Genomic DNA, 21091 nt, shown 5'->3' on the forward strand with positions numbered 1-21091 from the left:
TATAACAATTTCCATTAAAGAGATAGAGCAGCGATCCAAAGTGGCTTCCCACTCTGTTTGGTATAGTTCATCAAACTGGAAGACTGATGGTTTGAATAATCGCAAACCCCTTGGTATAATTTTTTTGTCTAGATATTTCTGGAGATTAACTCCATCCAGCCAATGCTTCATTTCTGATTTAAGAGAGTCTTCCAATTTGAAGAACTCATCCTTCAGGTTAGATGAGGTTTTATCCGAAGTGTCATTACTTGGGACCTCCCATTTAGATAGAAAATTCTGTCTCCTTTTCAATCTATCATCAAAATTTGAAAAACAACTCATGATAGCAGCCCCGAAACAACTGGTACAAGGTAAAGAACAAGGGGGTGGTTGGGCACTGTGTGGGAGTGTCCACCAAGGGGCGCTGAAATGAGCAAGGCAGCTGCACTAGCGGGTTAGTTAGGCCCGATCAAAGACAAGAAAAAACAGGGTATCAGAACTAAGTTCTGTGGCAGCGCTGGGTGAAATATGTTATGGTACAGCTAATTAAGAGATTGGATGATCTGTACAGATAATTTTATTAAATTGGACAGTCTGTCCATATATAAAATGAATATGCAAGAATTGGCATGTACATACACTATAAAATTGCAACAATGAAAATAGAAAATAAAAAATATATATAAAAAACACTCTGCCTGCTGGTTTTCATGTATACATGATTGCAATCGGTATTAAGTATCTGGTATAGTTACCAATCCTGGTGACAGGAAAATGTTCCAGATTTCAATATTAAAAGATTTGATCAATAGGGCCCCAGTGGGCTGATGAGATGGCGCAAGTGATGCTGGACCGCACAGCCAGTGATGTTGGATCCTCTCTAGTTGGTGGCCTGGAGTGATGTGAAATGTTCCGTGGCCACTGGAGGTCTTTCCAAGCGGAGTTGTCACTGATGGATATTTTCGGTCTATAAATATATGAATTTACCATCCACCTATATGTTATAGCGATTATTCTTATATATAAATCACGAATATCCCACATACCGTGTGTCTATTTGATATGTATCTTTGTAACATGACTGTAACACATATATTCGCGTATATATGGTTATCTGCCAATGCTTGGTAAATACAATCCATAAGGTTTACTACGTAACCTAGCGACAGGTCATGTGACTAAGACACAGGGTAAAATACACACCCGATTCGTCCTCATCACGCTCACGTGTATGTAACACGTGACCGCAACTATAGTCAGAATAGGAGCCGTAGACCTAAGACGGCAGCGTGAGTGCGTGATTAGTACGCGACGCACACCAACCAGACACCGCACATGGGTGACGCGCGATGCGTGTGGCGGCATCTCGCGTCCCCACTGCCTGTGTACCCCGGAAGTGGGGACACAACACCGTACACACCAGGAGGAAACGGGGGCATATTAACATGTGCACCTTTCATACGGTGATACGCGATTGGACCCTTTTCCGATCATGTGATCGGGATAAACATACCAACCGATAAAAATGTAAGTTATCTCTTTGATTGTGCTTATAATTCATTTAACTTAGCATGATTAATTTATATATATATATACAATTCACTGTCTCCTTTTCAAACTTAATACCTTTTGAAATGTTTTTGACAAGATTGGATGATCTATGCACCCAGGTGCAATCTATTGTACTAATTATAAGGGTATATAAGGCAGTTTGCCTTACTATGAAATTATCCTTGACAAAGCTGCACTGTGGGAAGCAGCGAAACGCGTTGGAGACCCCACCACACACTGCACTCTGCCGTGCTGGTATTGTCTATCATTGGACTTTGCACTCTGCCGTGCTGGTATTGTCCACCATTGGACTTATCCCCAAGTCTCATTTGAGACTCCACCACTCACTGGACCCCGCTTTTCTGGCAAAACCCACTATAGGACTTGATTCCCAGTCCTGTCCTTATTGGGAACCACCAGGAATCCATTCCTCCATAGGAACCGTGGATTCATTTCCAACTGTCCGATACGGCTATCCTTAGAGAGGATCCCCCAACAATCTTCTTCTCCCCACCCTTGGGAGGTACCTCTGGCCCCACGGGCTCACCATCAGGCTGCACCAATATTGTACAGGAGCCTAGCAAGTACATCCATGACCGAAAATATCCATCAGTGACAACTCCGCTTGGAAAGACCTCCAGTGGCCACGGAACATTTCACATCACTCCAGGCCACCAACTAGAGAGGATCCAACATCACTGGCTGTGCGGTCCAGCATCACTTGCGCCATCTCATCAGCCCACTGGGGCCCTATCGATCAAATCTTTTAATATTGAAATCTGGAACATTTTCCTGTCACCAGGATTGGTAACTATACCAGATACTTAATACCGATTGCAATCATGTATACATGAAAACCAGCAGGCAGAGTGTTTTTTATATATATTTTTTATTTTCTATTTTCATTGTTGTAATTTTATAGTGTATGTACATGCCAATTCTTGCATATTCATTTTATATATGGACAGACTGTCCAATTTAATAAAATTATCTGTACAGATCATCCAATCTCTTAATTAGCTGTACCATAACATATTTCACCCAGCGCTGCCACAGAACTTAGTTCTGATACCCTGTTTTTTCTTGTCTTTGATCGGGCCTAACTAACCCGCTAGTGCAGCTGCCTTGCTCATTTCAGCGCCCCTTGGTGGACACTCCCACACAGTGCCCAACCACCCCCTTGTTCTTTACCTTGTACCAGTTGTTTCGGGGCTGCTATCATGAGTTGTTTTTCAAATTTTGATGATAGATTGAAAAGGAGACAGAATTTTCTATCTAAATGGGAGGTCCCAAGTGATGACACTTCGGATAAAACCTCATCTAACCTGAAGGATGAGTTCTTCAAATTGGAAGACTTAAAATCAGAAATGAAGCATTGGCTGGATGGAGTTAATCTCCAGAAATATCTAGACAAAAAAATTATACCAAGGGGTTTGCGATTATTCAAACCATCAGTCTTCCAGTTTGATGAACTATACCAAACAGAGTGGGAAGCCACTTTGGATCGCTGCTCTATCTCTTTAATGGAAATTGTTATAAGGTATAGGAAAGAGAAGGCAGAAGAGTTAACGAAAGAAATAGAAAACATTAAATTACAACTAGAACCACATCACCAAACAAAAGAGTTCAAAGAAAGAGACAAAATAACGATGGAAAAATTGGATAGATTCGAACAAACTCTTTTAGATTCCAAATGTAAAAAATCTAAAAGGGACCTTGAGGATTATCGAGAAGGGAAAGTTAGGTCCTACAGAGTAAAATCAAAAAATCAAGAACAGCCTATTAGACACAATGAACCGCTGGGAAGATATAATGAAACCCGAAATATCCCCCGATATAGAATAGGAGGAGGGACAAATTATATAGAAAGAACTAATACCCCACAAGATCAGAGAGGCAGATCTAATTATCGACCCAGAAAATATTCAGATCAGGAGGATACTAGAGGTTTCCGACCTCATTGGAAATCCAGAGAGGAATATAGACCAAAACGACTGGAGCAAGCACCATACATAGAATCACGCATGTCCTATCCCTCAAAATATGCCCCTCATAAGGATGACCCTTCGGGAGCTAGACCGAAGGATAAACATGAAATAGCAACAGGTCGTAGTAACACCCATGAGGAAAAAAGGGTTTTTTTAGAGTCACGCCTACCCAGAACCTCACTATTCACCAACAAAGAGAAGGGACAGTGCACACCCAAAAGAAGAAGACGCAGTATAGAGGAAGAAGAGGAGGAAGAAGAGAGATTTATAAGAAACTAGCTAAAACAAGAAAGGATAACAATCAGAAATGTATCTTTAATCTTTCCACCAAAAAGCTCACTGAAGCAGAGAAATCATTATTGAGCCGTGGTCTAAAATTTTCCCCTTCGGCAGAACCAAATATTTTTGAACTATTTGTAGAATTAAACAGATTCATTAGAACATTATGTCGAAAAAGATTCTTCGCACGACAGACATTATATAAGAAGCAAGAAAATGCCATGCCAATTGTTTTAGACACAGGTGACCAGATAGCGATCAATACATTAAATGAACTGCTAATTGAAAACCAATCTAATTTTGCACCCTCACAACAAAAAATCTTTGATATCACTAGGGAAAACTTTCGTATAAAATCTGAATTTTTTCCGATTAAATCAAAAGGCCAAAATATCGAAAGCTTTTATAAGACAACCCTAGATGATTTTAGGAATCTTTGTTCAAAAATACAAACAGAACACAAACAAGGAAATAAACTTAAGAAAAATAATTTGAATAAACAAGAACTAAAAGCTTTGAAAAAATTAACAAAGGACACAAGTCTGGTCATAAGAGAGGCAGACAAAGGGGGAGGGATAGTGCTTCAGGATCGAACAGAATATATTAGCGAGGCATATAGACAACTAAACGATCCTGTATGCTACAGAAAACTCCCCTCTGACCCTACTAATATTTTTATCTCAGAGTTGTCAGATCTATTGCTCAGAGCGGAAGCACAGGGGGTTATATCGAGAGACGAGCTCAGATTTTTATTCTTTGAACACCCGGTTACCCCTATTTTTTATCACCTACCCAAGATACACAAATCCCTCACGGCACCTCCTGGGAGACCTATTATTTCTGGTATTAATTCACTCACGTCCAACCTTTCGTTTTATGTTGATTCTTATTTGCAACCCCGAGTACCCACCCTCAGATCCCACATCCGAGATACTACACATTTTCTGCAAATTATACAGAACCAAATATGGAAAGAATCTTATAACTTTCTGACCCTGGATGTTCAGAGTTTGTACTCTAACATTCCTCATGAAACAGGTTTAAAGGTCATTTCTGACAGACTATTCTCGGATGGGGATCTGAGTCTGGACCACCAACACTTTGTTACTGATGCTATTGCTTTTATATTACAACACAATTATTTTTTATTTCTGGACACTTTTTATTTACAGATTATGGGTACTGCCATGGGGACCAGGTTTGCCCCCAGTTATGCCAACCTCTATATGGGTGCGGTCGAGGACCGCCACATCTGGGGGGGCGACTGGGAGGCGAACCTGGTCCTCTATGGCAGATATATTGATGACCTTTTTATTATTTGGGATGGGGACTCACTTTCAGCACAACACTTTGTTAATCACTTAAATGATAATCAATTTAATTTAAAATTTACCCATTCTTTTCACCCTCACGAGACCACGTTTCTCGATATAGCCCTCGAAATTCGCGGAAACCAAATATTTACCACTAATCATGTAAAAGAAGTTGGTACAAATGCCTACTTGCATTTTCGAAGTGCACACTATCGCCCTTGGGTTAAAAATATCCCCAAGGGACAATTTCTACGTCTTAAACGTAATTGTTCGGACACAGCTTCGTTCCAGGAACAGGCTGGCAGGATGAAGGGATCCTTCGAAGATCGAGGATACCCCAAACACATCCTAGACCAAGCCCTTGAAACTGTAAATTCACTAGATAGGAATGAATTACTAAAATCCAAAAATAAAACAAACAGCTCTACTAAAAGAGAATTAGCTTATATAGCCACGTACCATAATCACTGTTCAGATATAAAAACTATTATAAAGAAAAATTACAACATCCCTAAACAGGATCCTCTTCTTCTTAATTCCTTACCAGAAGAACCAATATTTGTTTTCAAAAAGAACACTTCCTTGAAAAATTTACTGGCACCCAGTTTTCTAAAACCTATTTCTGAATCCATCCCAAGTAGTTGTGAACTTTCCTGGCTCCCCCCGAAACCAAAAGGTTTTTTTAAATGCGGTGGAAATAAGTGTATCACCTGCTCTCACACCTCCCATACACAAACAGAAACAATAAAAATCAAAGATAAAGAATATAAAATTAATGGATTTATTAATTGTAATTCTTCTTTTATTATTTATATTTTACTTTGTAGTTGCGGTCTACATTATGTTGGCCGCACCACCCGCAAATTACGAATCCGGTTTCTAGAGCACCGAAGAAATGTAGTAAAACAGCTGGCCACTCATAGTGTATCACGTCACTTTTCAGAATTTCACAAAGGAAACCCAGAGGACCTCAAAATTATAGGGATAGAACACATAGAGACCACCAGGAGAGGTGGAGATAGATTTAGAAAGCTCTGCAGGCAGGAAATATTCTGGATGCACCAGCTAGGATCCATCTATCCCTCTGGCCTCAACGAGGCAGTAGAACTTAATATGGTAATCTAGGTTTAGCCCTCCTCACTTCTTCCTCTCCCCCCCCCCCCTTTTCCCTCTACCTTTTAGAAAACAATTCCTCTAAAGACGTTAGGCCTAATATGCATATATTCTCCATACGAATGCTTAATAGCCTAATACTAAATGCAAATACCTATTATGTTATATATGTTCATGTTTGTATATATGTGGCCATTTAATTAAAGCTTGTCCAGTTTCATGAATACGCATATACTCTCTAATAGTTAAACTCCCATACCTCTGTTCTTGATTTAACCCTTAATTGTGTGTATAAATATATGAATTTACCATCCACCTATATGTTATAGCGATTATTCTTATATATAAATCACGAATATCCCACATACCGTGTGTCTATTTGATATGTATCTTTGAAACATGACTGTAACACATATATTCGCGTATATATGGTTATCTGCCAATGCTTGGTAAATACAATCCATAAGGTTTACTACGTAACCTAGCGACAGGTCATGTGACTAAGACACAGGGTAAAATACACACCCGATTCGTCCTCATCACGCTCACGTGTATGTAACACGTGACCGCAACTATAGTCAGAATAGGAGCCGTAGACCTAAGACGGCAGCGTGAGTGCGTCATTAGTACGCGACGCACACCAACCAGACACCGCACATGGGTGACGCGCGATGCGTGTGGCGGCATCTCGCGTCCCCACTGCCTGTGTACCCCGGAAGTGGGGACACAACACCGTACACACCAGGAGGAAACGGGGGCATATTAACATGTGCACCTTTCATACGGTGATACGCGATTGGACCCTTTTCCGATCATGTGATCGGGATAAACATACCAACCGATAAAAATGTAAGTTATCTCTTTGATTGTGCTTATAATTCATTTAACTTAGCATGATTAATTTATATATATACAATTCACTGTCTCCTTTTCAAACTTAATACCTTTTGAAATGTTTTTGACAAGATTGGATGATCTATGCACCCAGGTGCAATCTATTGTACTAATTATAAGGGTATATAAGACAGTTTGCCTTACTATGAAATTATCCTTGACAAAGCTGCACTGTGGGAAGCAGCGAAACGCGTTGGAGACCCCACCACACACTGCACTCTGCCGTGCTGGTATTGTCTATCATTGGACTTTGCACTCTGCCGTGCTGGTATTGTCCACCATTGGACTTATCCCCAAGTCTCATTTGAGACTCAACCACTCACTGGACCCCGCTTTTCTGGCAAAACCCACTATAGGACTTGATTCCCAGTCCTGTCCTTATTGGGAACCACCAGGAATCCATTCCTCCATAGGAACCGTGGACTCATTTCCAACTGTCCGATACGGCTATCCTTAGAGAGGATCCCCCAACAATCTTCTTCTCCCCACCCTTGGGAGGTACCTCTGGCCCCACGGGCTCACCATCAGGCTGCACCAATATTGTACAGGAGCCTAGCAAGTACATCCATGACCGAAAATATCCATCAGTGACAACTCCGCTTGGAAAGACCTCCAGTGGCCACGGAACATTTCACATCACTCCAGGCCACCAACTAGAGAGGATCCAACATCACTGGCTGTGCGGTCCAGCATCACTTGCGCCATCTCATCAGCCCACTGGGGCCCTATCGATCAAATCTTTTAATATTGAAATCTGGAACATTTTCCTGTCACCAGGATTGGTAACTATACCAGATACTTAATACCGATTGCAATCATGTATACATGAAAACCAGCAGGCAGAGTGTTTTTTATATATATTTTTTATTTTCTATTTTCATTGTTGTAATTTTATAGTGTATGTACATGCCAATTCTTGCATATTCATTTTATATATGGACAGACTGTCCAATTTAATAAAATTATCTGTACAGATCATCCAATCTCTTAATTAGCTGTACCATAACATATTTCACCCAGCGCTGCCACAGAACTTAGTTCTGATACCCTGTTTTTTCAGTTCCCTGAAACTGTTTGCGGTATGGGGGCGGCCATTTTATCGTGGTCCGTCTGCATAGAATTATTAATTGAAGCCAGGAGGGGAGCCGGGACGCTCAGACAGGTAAGCCTGCGGCGAAGGGGGGGGGGGGTTGCACCGGCGGCCGGGGTGGGGAGGGGGGGAGGCGCCCCCCATTAACGGCGGGGGTGGGGAGGCCGGCAGGGAGGGGGGGAGGCGCCCCCCCATTAACGGCGGGGGGGGGGGGGGCCCCAAACCGAGCTACGCCACTGAGAACACACACACTTAAACATTGCCAGGATATGCACAGCACACTACACACACATATATACGGAGCGCACCTCACAAACTTACACATTCGGCAGATATACACACAACACAACACACACACATAACACACAACTCACAGTACAACACACACCAACATTCACTACAACACACACCCAAAAACAGTACAATACACAGAACACACACTTAAACATTGCACAGATACACACACATAACATACCTCTAACAGCACAACACACACCCACATTCACCACACACACCCAAAAGCAGTACAACACACACAAAACACACATTTAAACTTTGCACAGATACACAAAGACACAACACACACATACTGTATATACATAGCACACCTCACACACTTACGCATTGGACAGATACATACAATATAACACACAAAACCACATACATTACAACACACACACAAAAACAGTACAACACACACAAACACACAGAACACATAAAAAATAATTTGCCGTTTATTTAACAGTCTGTACTGGCAAATAAAAACTGTACCTAATGTACCATTTCTACTTTGTTCCCCATATCCGTCTCTCCAGTCCTCCAGTTGCACTGAGAAATCTTTGTCCTGGCCAATGCACCCATTGATCAATACAAAGTGGGTACACTGCACTCACCCTGTTAGTCAGTTGGATATCAGGCACTGCTCTGCCTTAAGGGTTTCCCAGACTCTTTTGGTTCATAGATAATGTTTGGTCGATGGGCATGAGCGCTGCATGCATTTGTTTGAATGTTATGAGTGTTAAAAGTTGAAGAATAAGACTCAGATGAAGATTTGTCATGTTATAGTGTACAATTTACTCAATAAATTGTGAAAAAAATATGTGTACATACAGTAGAAGTACAATCAAGAAATGAAAGTAGGATTAAAAAGTTAATTAAGATTCAAACTGATAATTGTTTGGATGGCAGTGGGTTACGAAACAAATCTATAGGTGGAGGGGGTATGGATATTGTGGGCATAATTGGTGTCTGGTATACCTACAGGGGGTACCCAGATGATGAGAAATTTTCACTACAGTGTCACCGTAGGGGGATTTCCTATTGGGGTTCAGGTGGTCTTTTAGGGACCCCTTTACAATTCCGTTGGTCTCTTCTCCTAGAGCCTATGGTCTCCATCAGTGATTGACTATCATTAAGGGAGACTGTAAGCTCAAGGAGAAGAGACCTACAGGATTGTAAAGGGTCCCTAAAAGACCACCTGGCCCCCAATTGGGAATCCCCCTATGGTGACAATGTGACCGTGACACTGTAGTAAAAATCCCATCAATTGAGGGCCCCATGTAGGTGTAACAAACACTAATATCCATACCCCCACCTATAGATTTGTTTCACAACCCACCCCATCCAAACAATTATCAGTTTGAATCAGAATTTATTTTTTAATCCTACTTTCATTTCTTGATTGTACTTCTATGTACACTTACATTTTTTCACGATTTATTGAGTAAATTGTACACTTTGTAACATGGCAATACATTTTCTCAGTCTTATTCTTCAACTTCTTACACTCAAACCTTATCAATGCACCCATTGATGATTGTGATGGCTGGATCAGTGGATTGGCTCGGCGGGTGTAGGGAAGAATTTGGCCCATTGCACCCATTCCCAGTGGGGCATTACAGTGGTGCGGGTAGCGTGCGTCGCTACATGACATCATGTGGCCAGGCCCGTGGACCTGCTCCCACACTCAGGGGCTGCCCCACTGTTTGGTAGAGATGCCCGGTGCATGTGCTTTACAGATCCCCAGACCTCAGAGACTGCTGCAGGTTCGGTGAGGGGAGTGGCAGTGGCAGGGAGCAGTGAATTTTTAATTAATTATGGCGGGGTAAGTAACGCCCACCCCGGTCCCTTTGCACTCAGCGCCTGTAATTACACACCCTAGAAATTGTACAATTTGAAAGTATAGAAATGGAGGTGTGGCCACGTCCCTTTCTGATTTTGTACCGATTTCTGACCCTCAGATGTTGGAGGATATGTCATACAGTAGGTGCTAAATCTCAGGAGTGGATGTGGAATTCATCAACACATACAAGTTATCAACTCAGGAGCGTTGTGTTTCAAACAACAACACCACACCTGATTTCATTGCCGTCATTGAGTATCAATGCAAACACATTCTAACATTATGGTGGAATCTATAACAAATTACAATCTTAGGTCTTTGGCACAGCATACTGTAAGATGACATTTTTCAGAAATTTTGGAAATAAAGAAACCCCAAGGGTTTCCCGGGCAACGCCGGGCGGGTCAGCTAGTCTATATAATAAGTTGAAGAATCTGTGTGCGTGTGTGTGTGTGTGTGTGCGTGTCCGGCGCATTGCGGACACACCGAGGCACTCAGAGACACCAAATTCAGCAACAAGATACCTCTGGACCCGGTGGTGTGCACCTCGAAGCCGTTTTTGGGAAATTTCACTTAGAAATTTAAAAAACACCAAGTTGTAATTTACCTTCATTGATGTTCTGGGGAAAAGATCGATGATCTGGGAAACCGTTTGCAAAGGAACAACTCCACACCTGATTTCATTGCTGTCATTGAGTATGAATGACACATTCTAACATTATGGTGAAGGCTTTTAACAATTAGGAAATAATTGAGGATATACATAGACCACACAACACACACACATACACATTGTACACGCACACACACACACACACAGTACACCACATACGCACACAACACACACATTTATACGTAGAGCACCTCACACACTTACACATTGGACAGATACACACACACACACAACACACCACATGCAGTACAATACAAATCCATGCACACTACAACACACACCCAAAAACAGTACAACACAAACACACAGAACACACACACTTAAACATTGCCAGGATACGCAAAGAACACTACACACACATATATACGTAGCACAGATCACAAACTTACACATTCGGCAGATACACACAACACTCACAGTACAACACACACCCACATTCACTACAACACACACCCAAAAACAGTACAATACACAAAACACACACTTAAACACAGATACACACAGCACACTACACACACACAGATTTATACATAGCACTCCTTACGCACTTACACATAGGGCAGATACACACAACACACACACATAACATACCTCTAACTGCACAACACACACACACATTCACCACACACACCCAAAAAACAGTACGACACACACTTAAACATTGCACAGATACACAAAGACACAACAAACACATACTGTATACACGTAGCACACCTCACACACTTACGCATTGGACAGATACATACAATACAACACACACAACCACATACACTACAACACACACACAAAAACAGTACAACACACACAAGCACACAGAACACATAAAAAATAATTTGCCGTTTATTTAACCGTCTGTACCGGCAAATAAAAACTGTACCTAATGTACCGTTTCTACTTTGTTCCCCATATCCGTCTCTCCAGTCCTCCAGCCTGTCACTGCGCTCCCCGGCCAGTTGCACTGAGAAATCTTTGTCCTGGCCAATGCACCCATTGATCAATACAAAGTGGGTACACTGCACTCACCCTGTTAGTCAGTTGGATATCAGGCACAGCTCTGCCTTAAGGGTTTCTCAGACTCTTTTGGTTCATAGATAATGTTTGGTCGATGGGCATGAGCGCTGCATGCATTTGTTTGAATGTTATGAGTGTAAGAAGTTGAAGAATAAGACTGAGATGAAGATTTGTCACGTTATAGTGTACAATTTACTCAATAAATCGTGAAAAAAATATGTGTACATAGAAGTACAGTACAATCAAGAAATGAAAGTAGGATTAAAAAATTAATTCTGATTCAAACTGATAATTATTTGGATGGTAGTGGGTTGCGAAACAAATCTATAGGTGGAGGGGGTATGGAGATTGTGGGCATAATTGGTGTTTGGTACACCTACAGGGGGTCCCCAGTTGATGAGAAATTCTCACTACAGTGTCACCGTAGGGGGATTTCCAATTGGGGTTCAGGTGGTCTTTTAGGGACCCCTTTACAATCCCGTTGGTCTCTTCTCCTGGAGCCTACAGTCTCCCTCAGTGATTGACTATCATTAAGGGAGACTGTAAGCTCAAGGAGAAAAGACCTTCAGGATTGTAAAGGGTCCCAAAAGACCACCTGGACCCCAATTGGGAATCCCCCTATGGTGACACTGTGACCGTGACACTGTAGTGAAAATCCCATCAATTGAGGGCCCCCTGTAGGTGTAACAAACACCAATTATGCCCACAATATCCATACCCTCACCTATAGATTTGTTTCACAACCCAACCCATCCAAACAATTATCAGTTTGAATCTGAACTTATTTTGTAATCCTTCTTTCATTTCTTGATTGTACTTCTATGTACACTTAAATTTTTTTCACGATTTATTGAGTAAATTGTACTCTTTGTAACATGGCAATTCTTTTTCTCAGTCTTATTCTTTAACTTCTTAAACTCCAAACCTTATCAATGCATCCATTGATGATTGTGATGGCTGGATCAGTGGATTGGCCCGGTGGGTGTAGGGAAGAATTTTGCCCATTGCACCCATTCCCAGTGGTGCATTACAGTGGTGCGGATAGTGTGCATCGCGTCATGACATCATTTGGCCAGGCCCGCGGACCTGCTCCCACACTCAGGGGCTGCCCCACTGTTTGGTAGAGATGCTCGGTGCATGTGCTTTACAGATCCCCAGACCTCAGAGACTGCTGCAGGCAGGTTCGGTGAGTGGCAGGGAGCAGTGAATTTTTAATTAATTATGGCGCTGTAAGTAACGCCCACCCCGGACCCCACGCACTCAGCGCCTGTAATTACACACCCTAGAAACTGTACCATTGAAAGTATAGAAATTGAGGTGTGGACATGTCCCTTTCTGATTTTGTACCGATTTCTGACCCTCAGAAGGTAGGTGCTAAATCTCAGGAGTGGATGTGGATGTGGGTGCTAAATCTCAGGAGTGGATGTGGAATTCATCAACACATACAAGTTTTCAACTCAGAAGCGTTGTGTTTCAAACAACAACACCACACCTGATTTCATTGCCATCATTGAGTATCAATGCAAACACATTCTAACATTATGGTGGAATCTATAACAAATTACAATCTTAGGTCTTTGTCACAGCATACTGTAAAATTACATTTTTCAGCAATTTTGGAAATAAAGAAACCCAAAGGTTTTCCCGGGCAACGCCGGGCGGGTCAGCTAGTTTTGAATAAAGAAAAAAATAATGAAAACTTCCATGGTATCTTCAGATTCATGGAGCTGCAAGTTAATATCAAGAGCAAACTGTTCAGATTATGAAGATATGATGTTCTCTTTCTTACTGCAGCTCTTACTTACAACCACAGTTCTGACTGCCAGAAACGGGATAGCTGTTTGACGCAGAGGTAAAGTATGTTTGTTCCAGAAACAGGCCTCAGAAAGACAAGTAGATTATGTTCATTGCACTCAGACTGAACAAATACTCCATTACTGCAGTGTACAAACATTAGTAACTAAGCCCTCCTGTTGTGGAACACTTTCTGCCTAGTCAGTGATAGAACAATTGATGAGTCAATCTCTTGATGCAAAACTATGTTATGATTGCATTCTTTGTCTGAGAGGAACAGAATGTTGAAGTGTTCTATGAACCTTACTTAGTCCTTCAGAAAAAGCACGCTAAGTCAATAATACATCAAGATAAGCACTTAAGGGCTAGCGACAAATTCAAGAGACAACGTGATGCATCTGCATGGTGTAATACAAATGCTTCATTGTCAATCAAGATGTAGGGTAGTAAATGGGATAACTACATAGGTAAGGAAAATAATATTTTTAGCTTTAAAATGTATTTAAATATTTTGGGGTCAAATGAAAGTTTCTAAAGTATGTACCTTGTATGTAAGCTCAATGAGTCTTCACTGGTAAAGGAGTCAGCTCTGTTAGGGTGAAGAGTTTCTGTGTAGGTTTCATCTGCTCCAGAACCCTTCTCCTGACTCAGGTCTTTTTCCCTCCTTTTTGTGCCGTCGTTTTGCATATCTATAGAGACAGTGTCCGATGGAGAGCTCACAATGCCCGAATCTTCTGTGTAGCTATTTACAGATCCAGCATCATCAGTCATCGACACTTCATCCGATGAAATTCTGTTCCAGCGACTTAAGCGTTTCTCACCTGCATGGTAGTGATCAGGGGAACAGTATGTTAGTGCTATGAAATACCCCAAACCAAATCTTAAAAATGCTGTAATAATATTAATAGATTATGTAAAGCAGATATCTTTCAGGTAGCAAAAGAAACAATACATTTGCTGTATAGTATATTTACCAACAATAATTGTGATAGCTAAAATGTCAAATTTGACATAGTTTAGATCATGGGTATTCAAACTGTGGCCCTAAAGATGTTCTGAAACTACAAATCCCAGCATGCCTTGCCACAGTTTTGCTATAAGGGAGTGTTAAAACTGTGGCAAGGCACGCTGGGATTTGTAGTTTCACAACATCTGGAGGGCCACAGTTTGAAGACCCATGGTTTACTTTAGATCAACACATTTAGTGGTGAATTTACTAAGGTACAGGTGGAGATGGTGTCCATGCCTTATGACCACACATGCAAATGCAAAAAGCAGTGCTCGAACCGAACCCAAAAGTATAGTGATAGCATTAGCTTTTATGCCTTCAGTGGGACAGTTGGGTTTGGAGTCTGTGTTTCAGCGTCTGCCTCTTGATAAAACTACCCTGAAAATGTTTTGATCATCCCTGTGATATGTGGAGATTAGGGGGAAATGTAATAGGATGAAAGATTCAGAAAGTGAGAGATCTCCAGTTTTTTTAAAGCGGCAATCATTTACACTGCAAAATCAAACTGGTTTTAAAAGTGTAAATGATTGCTGCTTTAAAAAAACCTGGAGATTTCTTACCAAATCTCTCACTTTCCGAATCTCTCATCCTATTAAATTTCCCCCTAGGAATGTTATTTTCGGGAGCAAAATCTTGACAAATAGGCACCAAATAGGCACCCAAGATGAGAGTTCTATTAAAGATAGCAACCAATGAGATTATACATCTTATTTATTTAGCATCTTCTAGAAGATAAAATACAGAATCTGATTGGTTGCTATGGGCAACATCCTATCTTCAATAAAACTCTCATCTTAGTATATTTACTCTTATAAGATATTTCTTACAGATATGTACAATAATGAAATCATTAACTATATTATCATGCATATCATCGACTCTAGTGTGAGCTGACTATATCGTTAACATGCAGTGAATTCTGCCTATGTTATGACTAGGTGCATATCATTCAGTGTGTATAAACAATAACAATGTAATTTCCTAAAACCAGATGGTCACTGGTAAAGCAAACAATATATTCAGTGTGTATACACTTTATCATTAATTCTAGAGTTCGGGGGAAATTGTTAACAATATCATGAAATGGGCATATTACATAGAGTTTACCCAGCTTAGATCCATGTACACACTATCCAACTAACAGTACCCCGATATAGTCAGTGGTGTTGGTGCAATAAAGGCCGTTCAGTTGCGTCGTGCTGACAATATAGTCAGGTTGAGCTGCATGCACAGACGATGGGGGGTGGGGGGGCATTATCGATGCATGGAAGCAAGCATTGTTAGTGATACTGAGCATACACACTATAAAAATCCGGATTATTCACAATGTTTATCTGTGTGTGCAGTAGGGATCCAAAGATCACTTCAGTGCTAATAACACAATGCAAGGGCTGTCCCAGTAAAATATAGAAGTATGACAAAAATGACAGATTGGAAATTGATGATTTGTTTGTGCTTCTGGTCACTTTGCTTTTTAAATAGACCCCTATACATAGATGATAGTCCCATATACATAGATGATTTTTGTAAAATATATTGCTCAATTTGCCTTTCTGAGCAAAATATTTTGTTTGTGCAGGATGCTCAATGACTATGGGCTCAATTCAGACCTTTTTGCGCAGCTGTGAATTTGTATCTGATAAAATCCTGCTACTTTTTTTTATTGCTGGTTGTACACAAGGTGATTGACATGAAGCCAGCATTTGTGACGTTTTCTGGGTGTGACCAGGCATTTGTAGGGAAGGCATGTGATGTCAGTTCCCCGATCTGACTGTTTCTTTCACATCCGCCGAGTACTGTAAATCCTGGGCTACTGTATGCACAGACTGCACATAGTGGAAAAAACATTAGCTGGTGAGCGGGTTGCTAATGGATTTGTAGCTAATGGCTGATCCAGCTAATTTTCACAAGACGTGCTAAGCAATTTGCAGGCTTGTACAGGGTGGAATTTTACACTGGTGGGGTGGTGTATTCCTGATTGCAGGGCTCCCAAAATTAGCACAGTGATCATGTCTGAATTAGCCAATATATCGTCAATTTAGCAGCTGGGGCCATTAACTGCCCCCATAGCCCGTCTGAGTGGCCTGCCCACCCACCGGGCGGCTTTGCCGGGAGTCAATTACAGAGGAGTTCTCGCGAGAGGTCAGTAGTTCTTGCGAGATTCCTCTTAATCAGCAGCAGCCAGAAACTGTGAGTTCTATCCAGCAGCAGCCACCGGAGTGTGGGACGGCTGCAGCTGAACAATTTGTAAGTAACATTTTTACATATGGCCCCCGAAGGATTTTTTCCCCCATACAAACAGTCCTTGGCACTCATTTCCACTGATTTAAAATAAAATAAAAAAAATTCTATAAAAAAATTTAAACATTTCAAAACATTCATTCATGTCATATGGCAAAAAATAGCCAACCTTGCTGTCAGCAAAGTTACTACCATGTGTAGCACTGCCACGGTCAGTGTTATCACTTTGATGTATACGGTGAAAGAAGAAAAAGTCAAGTGACTGTGATCACTGGCAATACAGTCTTTTTGGCCTTCGGTAGATCTGCCGCTAAATCCTTGAACAAATGAATACTATAGTCAGTATCATACTGCTGGCAGAGCTTTTTGCAAGTGAGACCACTGTTATCCCTGGTAGAAACCCTTTCATTTATAGGGCAAGTACAAAGGCAATTTCTGTTTTGCCTGACAATGGATATATCTGCCTCTAAGGGAGGAAAGTTTTCTTTGGTTGATTGCATTAGTCAAAAAGCAGAATACTGTGGATGAGATCAAAGCTATGAATGTCTTATGAACATTTATTGTTAGTATTTTGGCAACCTGAAAAGATCTAAATGTGCATATGTTGCCTGCAATTCTACCTCTTTTCATATAAGAACACTACTTTTGTTATACCTGGGAAGTGTTTTAGAAGACTATGTGCATTATGAAATTATGGGCGACATTTAATAGGATGTTATTTTTTTTTGGCCCCACGTTTTCCGAAAATCGCACATTTTATAGGATGGGAATTGCTGCAAAAAAATCACACTTTTTGCCAGGAATCTGCACTTTCTGAAGCGGCGATTTTTACTCACACTTCAATTCCAATCTAGATGTTTTCCCATTATAACGTATACAATGCGCAAATTTAATGGGGTGCGATTTTTGACAGGCAAATTTGACAGAACCATGCAGAGATCATTGTGATCTGTGCATGGTTCTTTCTAAAAAAAAAGGTAAAATAATAAAAATAAAAAAAATGGGAAAAAAACGGCGTGGGGTCACCACTCCTGAGCATAACCAGCCCCGGGCTCAAAGAACCGGTCCTGGTTTCATTAAATCACGGGGGAAAACAAATAGAGTTCCCCAGGATTTTATAAAACCAGCACCAGATCAAGGGCCGGTCCTGGTTCCCAAAATACGGGGGACAAAATGACTAGGGGTCTCCCGTATTTCAAGAACCAGTACCGTGCCCAACCAGCCACAGGGTCATCCCACAGCCGGGCGAGACTTTTTATACAAGCCCCCCCGGCCAAAGCATCATCCCCCTGACCGGTCAGCATGGGCTCCCCTTCCAGAACTTACCTGTCCATCAGGGCCAGTGCTAGGGGTTTCGGCCCCCTCCTGCAAACTATACATTTGTGCCCACCCAAGCTTTACAAAGGGACAGTGCACACAGAAAGAAAAACGTGTGATCTCACAAGGAAGGGGAATGGCCAAACAATAGTACTCCCACTCTCAATTACACCACACAGTAGCACAATATTATTCACATTACACAGCTGTAACTAGCCATTTTGGTGCCATGAGTTAAAAAACAGGGAGAGTTTGCGCCGTAGGCATGTGCAAAAATGTAGGAGCATGGCTTCATGGGGAAGGGGCGTGGTCACATAAAAGTACCAATTACACCGTAATCCCCATAATACATTATGCTTCACACCTCAATGCCCATTACACATTATACCACACACAGTAATGCAAATGATACATTATGCCACACAACATGATGCCCTTACACAATATGCCACACACCGTAATTCCCCTTACAAAATATCCCATGCACCATAATGCCCATATGACATTGACACACATTATGCTACACATAATGCCCCGAGTACTCCTGCATATGCCCACATTTGTAGCATTGCTTATTCATAATGCACACACCAGTTGCCAAAAGCAGTTGCTCTGCTTATACGTAGTGCTCACACCAGTTGCCAACATTAGTAGCACTGTTTAACCATATGCACACACCAGTTGTCGATATTAGTAGCACTGTGTAACCATACGCCCACACCAGTTGCCGACAGCAGTTGCGCTGCCTATACACCTTGCCCACACCAATTGCCGACAGCAGCAGCACTGCCTACACATGTGCCCACACCAGTTGACAACATTTATAGCGCTGCCTATACAAATACTCACACCAATTGCCGAAATCAGTAGCCCTATGTAACCATATGCCAACACCAGTTGCCAACATTAGTAGCACTGCCTATACAAATATGCCCACACCAGTTCCCGACTGTAGTATACAAGTGCCAACACTATTTTCCGACATTAGTAGCACTGCCTATACAAATATACCCTCACCAGTTGCCAACAGAAGAAGCACTGCCTATACACGTGCCCACACCAGTTGCCGTCATTAGTAGCGCTGCCTATACATAATGCCCACACCAGTTGCAGACACTAGTAGCGCTGCCTATACATAAAGCCCACACCAGTTGCCGACAGTAGCAGCACTGCTTTTACACATGCTCACACCAGTTGCCGACAGTAGAATCACTGCCTATACACGTGCCCACATCAGTTGCCGACATTAGTAGCGCTGCCTATACACGTGCCCACACCAGTTGCCGACATTTATAGGGCTGCCTATACATATACTCACACCAATTGCCGAAATCAGTAGCCCTATGTAACCATATGCCAACACCAGTTGCCAACATTAGTAGCACTGCCTATACAAATATGCCCACACCAGTTCCCGACAGTAGTATACAAGTACAGACAAGGGTTTTTGGATCCGCACAGACTCTACTCGTTGATTGTACTATTTTACAGAAAATCATCCATAAGACCAATATGTTGGACTACTTGTCACGATTGTTGTAGTCTGGGATTGGTGGTGCGCCCAACACATTCAGTATTGTGACTGAATAAGAAGGGGTTTGTTTGCTGAGGGCAAACTAAAAGACAAATGTGCCTTTTTGGGCGCACTCTTGTGTATATCAATTAATTGAAATGGTTATTAATTTAAGACATCACTTTTATTGGACTCAACACATAAAAAATTTGAGGCAATTCATAGCTATTTGGTTGTACGGTCAAATCCGTAATATACCTCTACTATCGAAGAAATGAAAATGAAGACACTAGGTAATTATTCGAGTAGACTCGGATTTGGGTTAGACTTGGCACCTCTCTATGGAAAAATTATTTATTTTCTTATTATCATTTGCTAGCTGCCTTAGTCTGTCCCAAATAAAACCGGTCTATAAATTGCACATACTTTTTTATTTTTTATTTTTATTGTTGTATATGCATCAAATTACATCTTTATAAAAAGAAAAGATATACAAGTGCCAACACTATTTTCCGACATTAGTAGCACTGCCTATACAAATATACCCTCACCAGTTGCCAATAGAAGAAGCACTGCCTATACACGTGCCCACACCAGTTGCCTTTATTAGTAGCGCTGCCTATACATAACGCCCACACCAGTTGCAGACACTAGTAGCGCTGCCTATACATAAAGCCCACACCAATTGCCGACAGTAGTAGCACTGCTTATACACATGCTCACACCAGTTGCCAACAGTAGAATCACTGCCTATACACGTGCCCACACCAGTTGCTGACATTAGTAGCACTGCCTACACACGTGCCCACACCAGTTGCCGACATTAGTAGCGCTGCATATACACGTGCCCACACAAGTTGCCAACGTTTGTAGAGCTGCATGTACACGTGCCCACACAAGTTGCCAACATTAGTAGCGCTGCCTTTACATGTGCCCACACCAGTTGCCGACAGTAGTAGCACTGCCTATACACGTGCCCACACCAGTTGCCGACAGCAGTAGCACTGTCTAACCATATGCGACACCAGTTGCCGACAGTAGTAGCACTGCTTATACATATGGCCACACCAGTTACTGACAGTAGTATCGCTGCCTATACACGTGCTCAAACCAGTTGCTGACATTAGTAGTGCTGCCTATACACGTACCCACACCAGTTGCCAACATTAGTAGCGCTGCCTATACACGTGCCCACACCAGTTGC

The 21091-nt window shown here is 41.7% G+C and overlaps 1 protein-coding gene across 5 annotated transcripts in view; it reads right to left on the reverse strand.

The window, feature by feature from the left end:
* Window positions 1-21091, reverse strand: part of COBL (cordon-bleu WH2 repeat protein) — a 482604-nt gene that overhangs the window by 96343 nt on the left and 365170 nt on the right. For all 5 annotated transcript variants that reach the window (XM_083188208.1, XM_083188209.1, XM_083188207.1 and 2 more), the window contains one exon: window positions 14352-14628. In XM_083188208.1, the coding sequence (XP_083044334.1) occupies window positions 14352-14628 (277 nt within the window). The remainder of the gene's footprint in view (window positions 1-14351; window positions 14629-21091) is intronic.

The sequence above is a fragment of the Crinia signifera genome, chromosome 5 (assembly GCF_055691185.1).
Source record: "Crinia signifera chromosome 5, ASM5569118v1, whole genome shotgun sequence".
In the NCBI taxonomy this organism is placed as follows: Eukaryota; Metazoa; Chordata; class Amphibia; order Anura; family Myobatrachidae; genus Crinia; species Crinia signifera.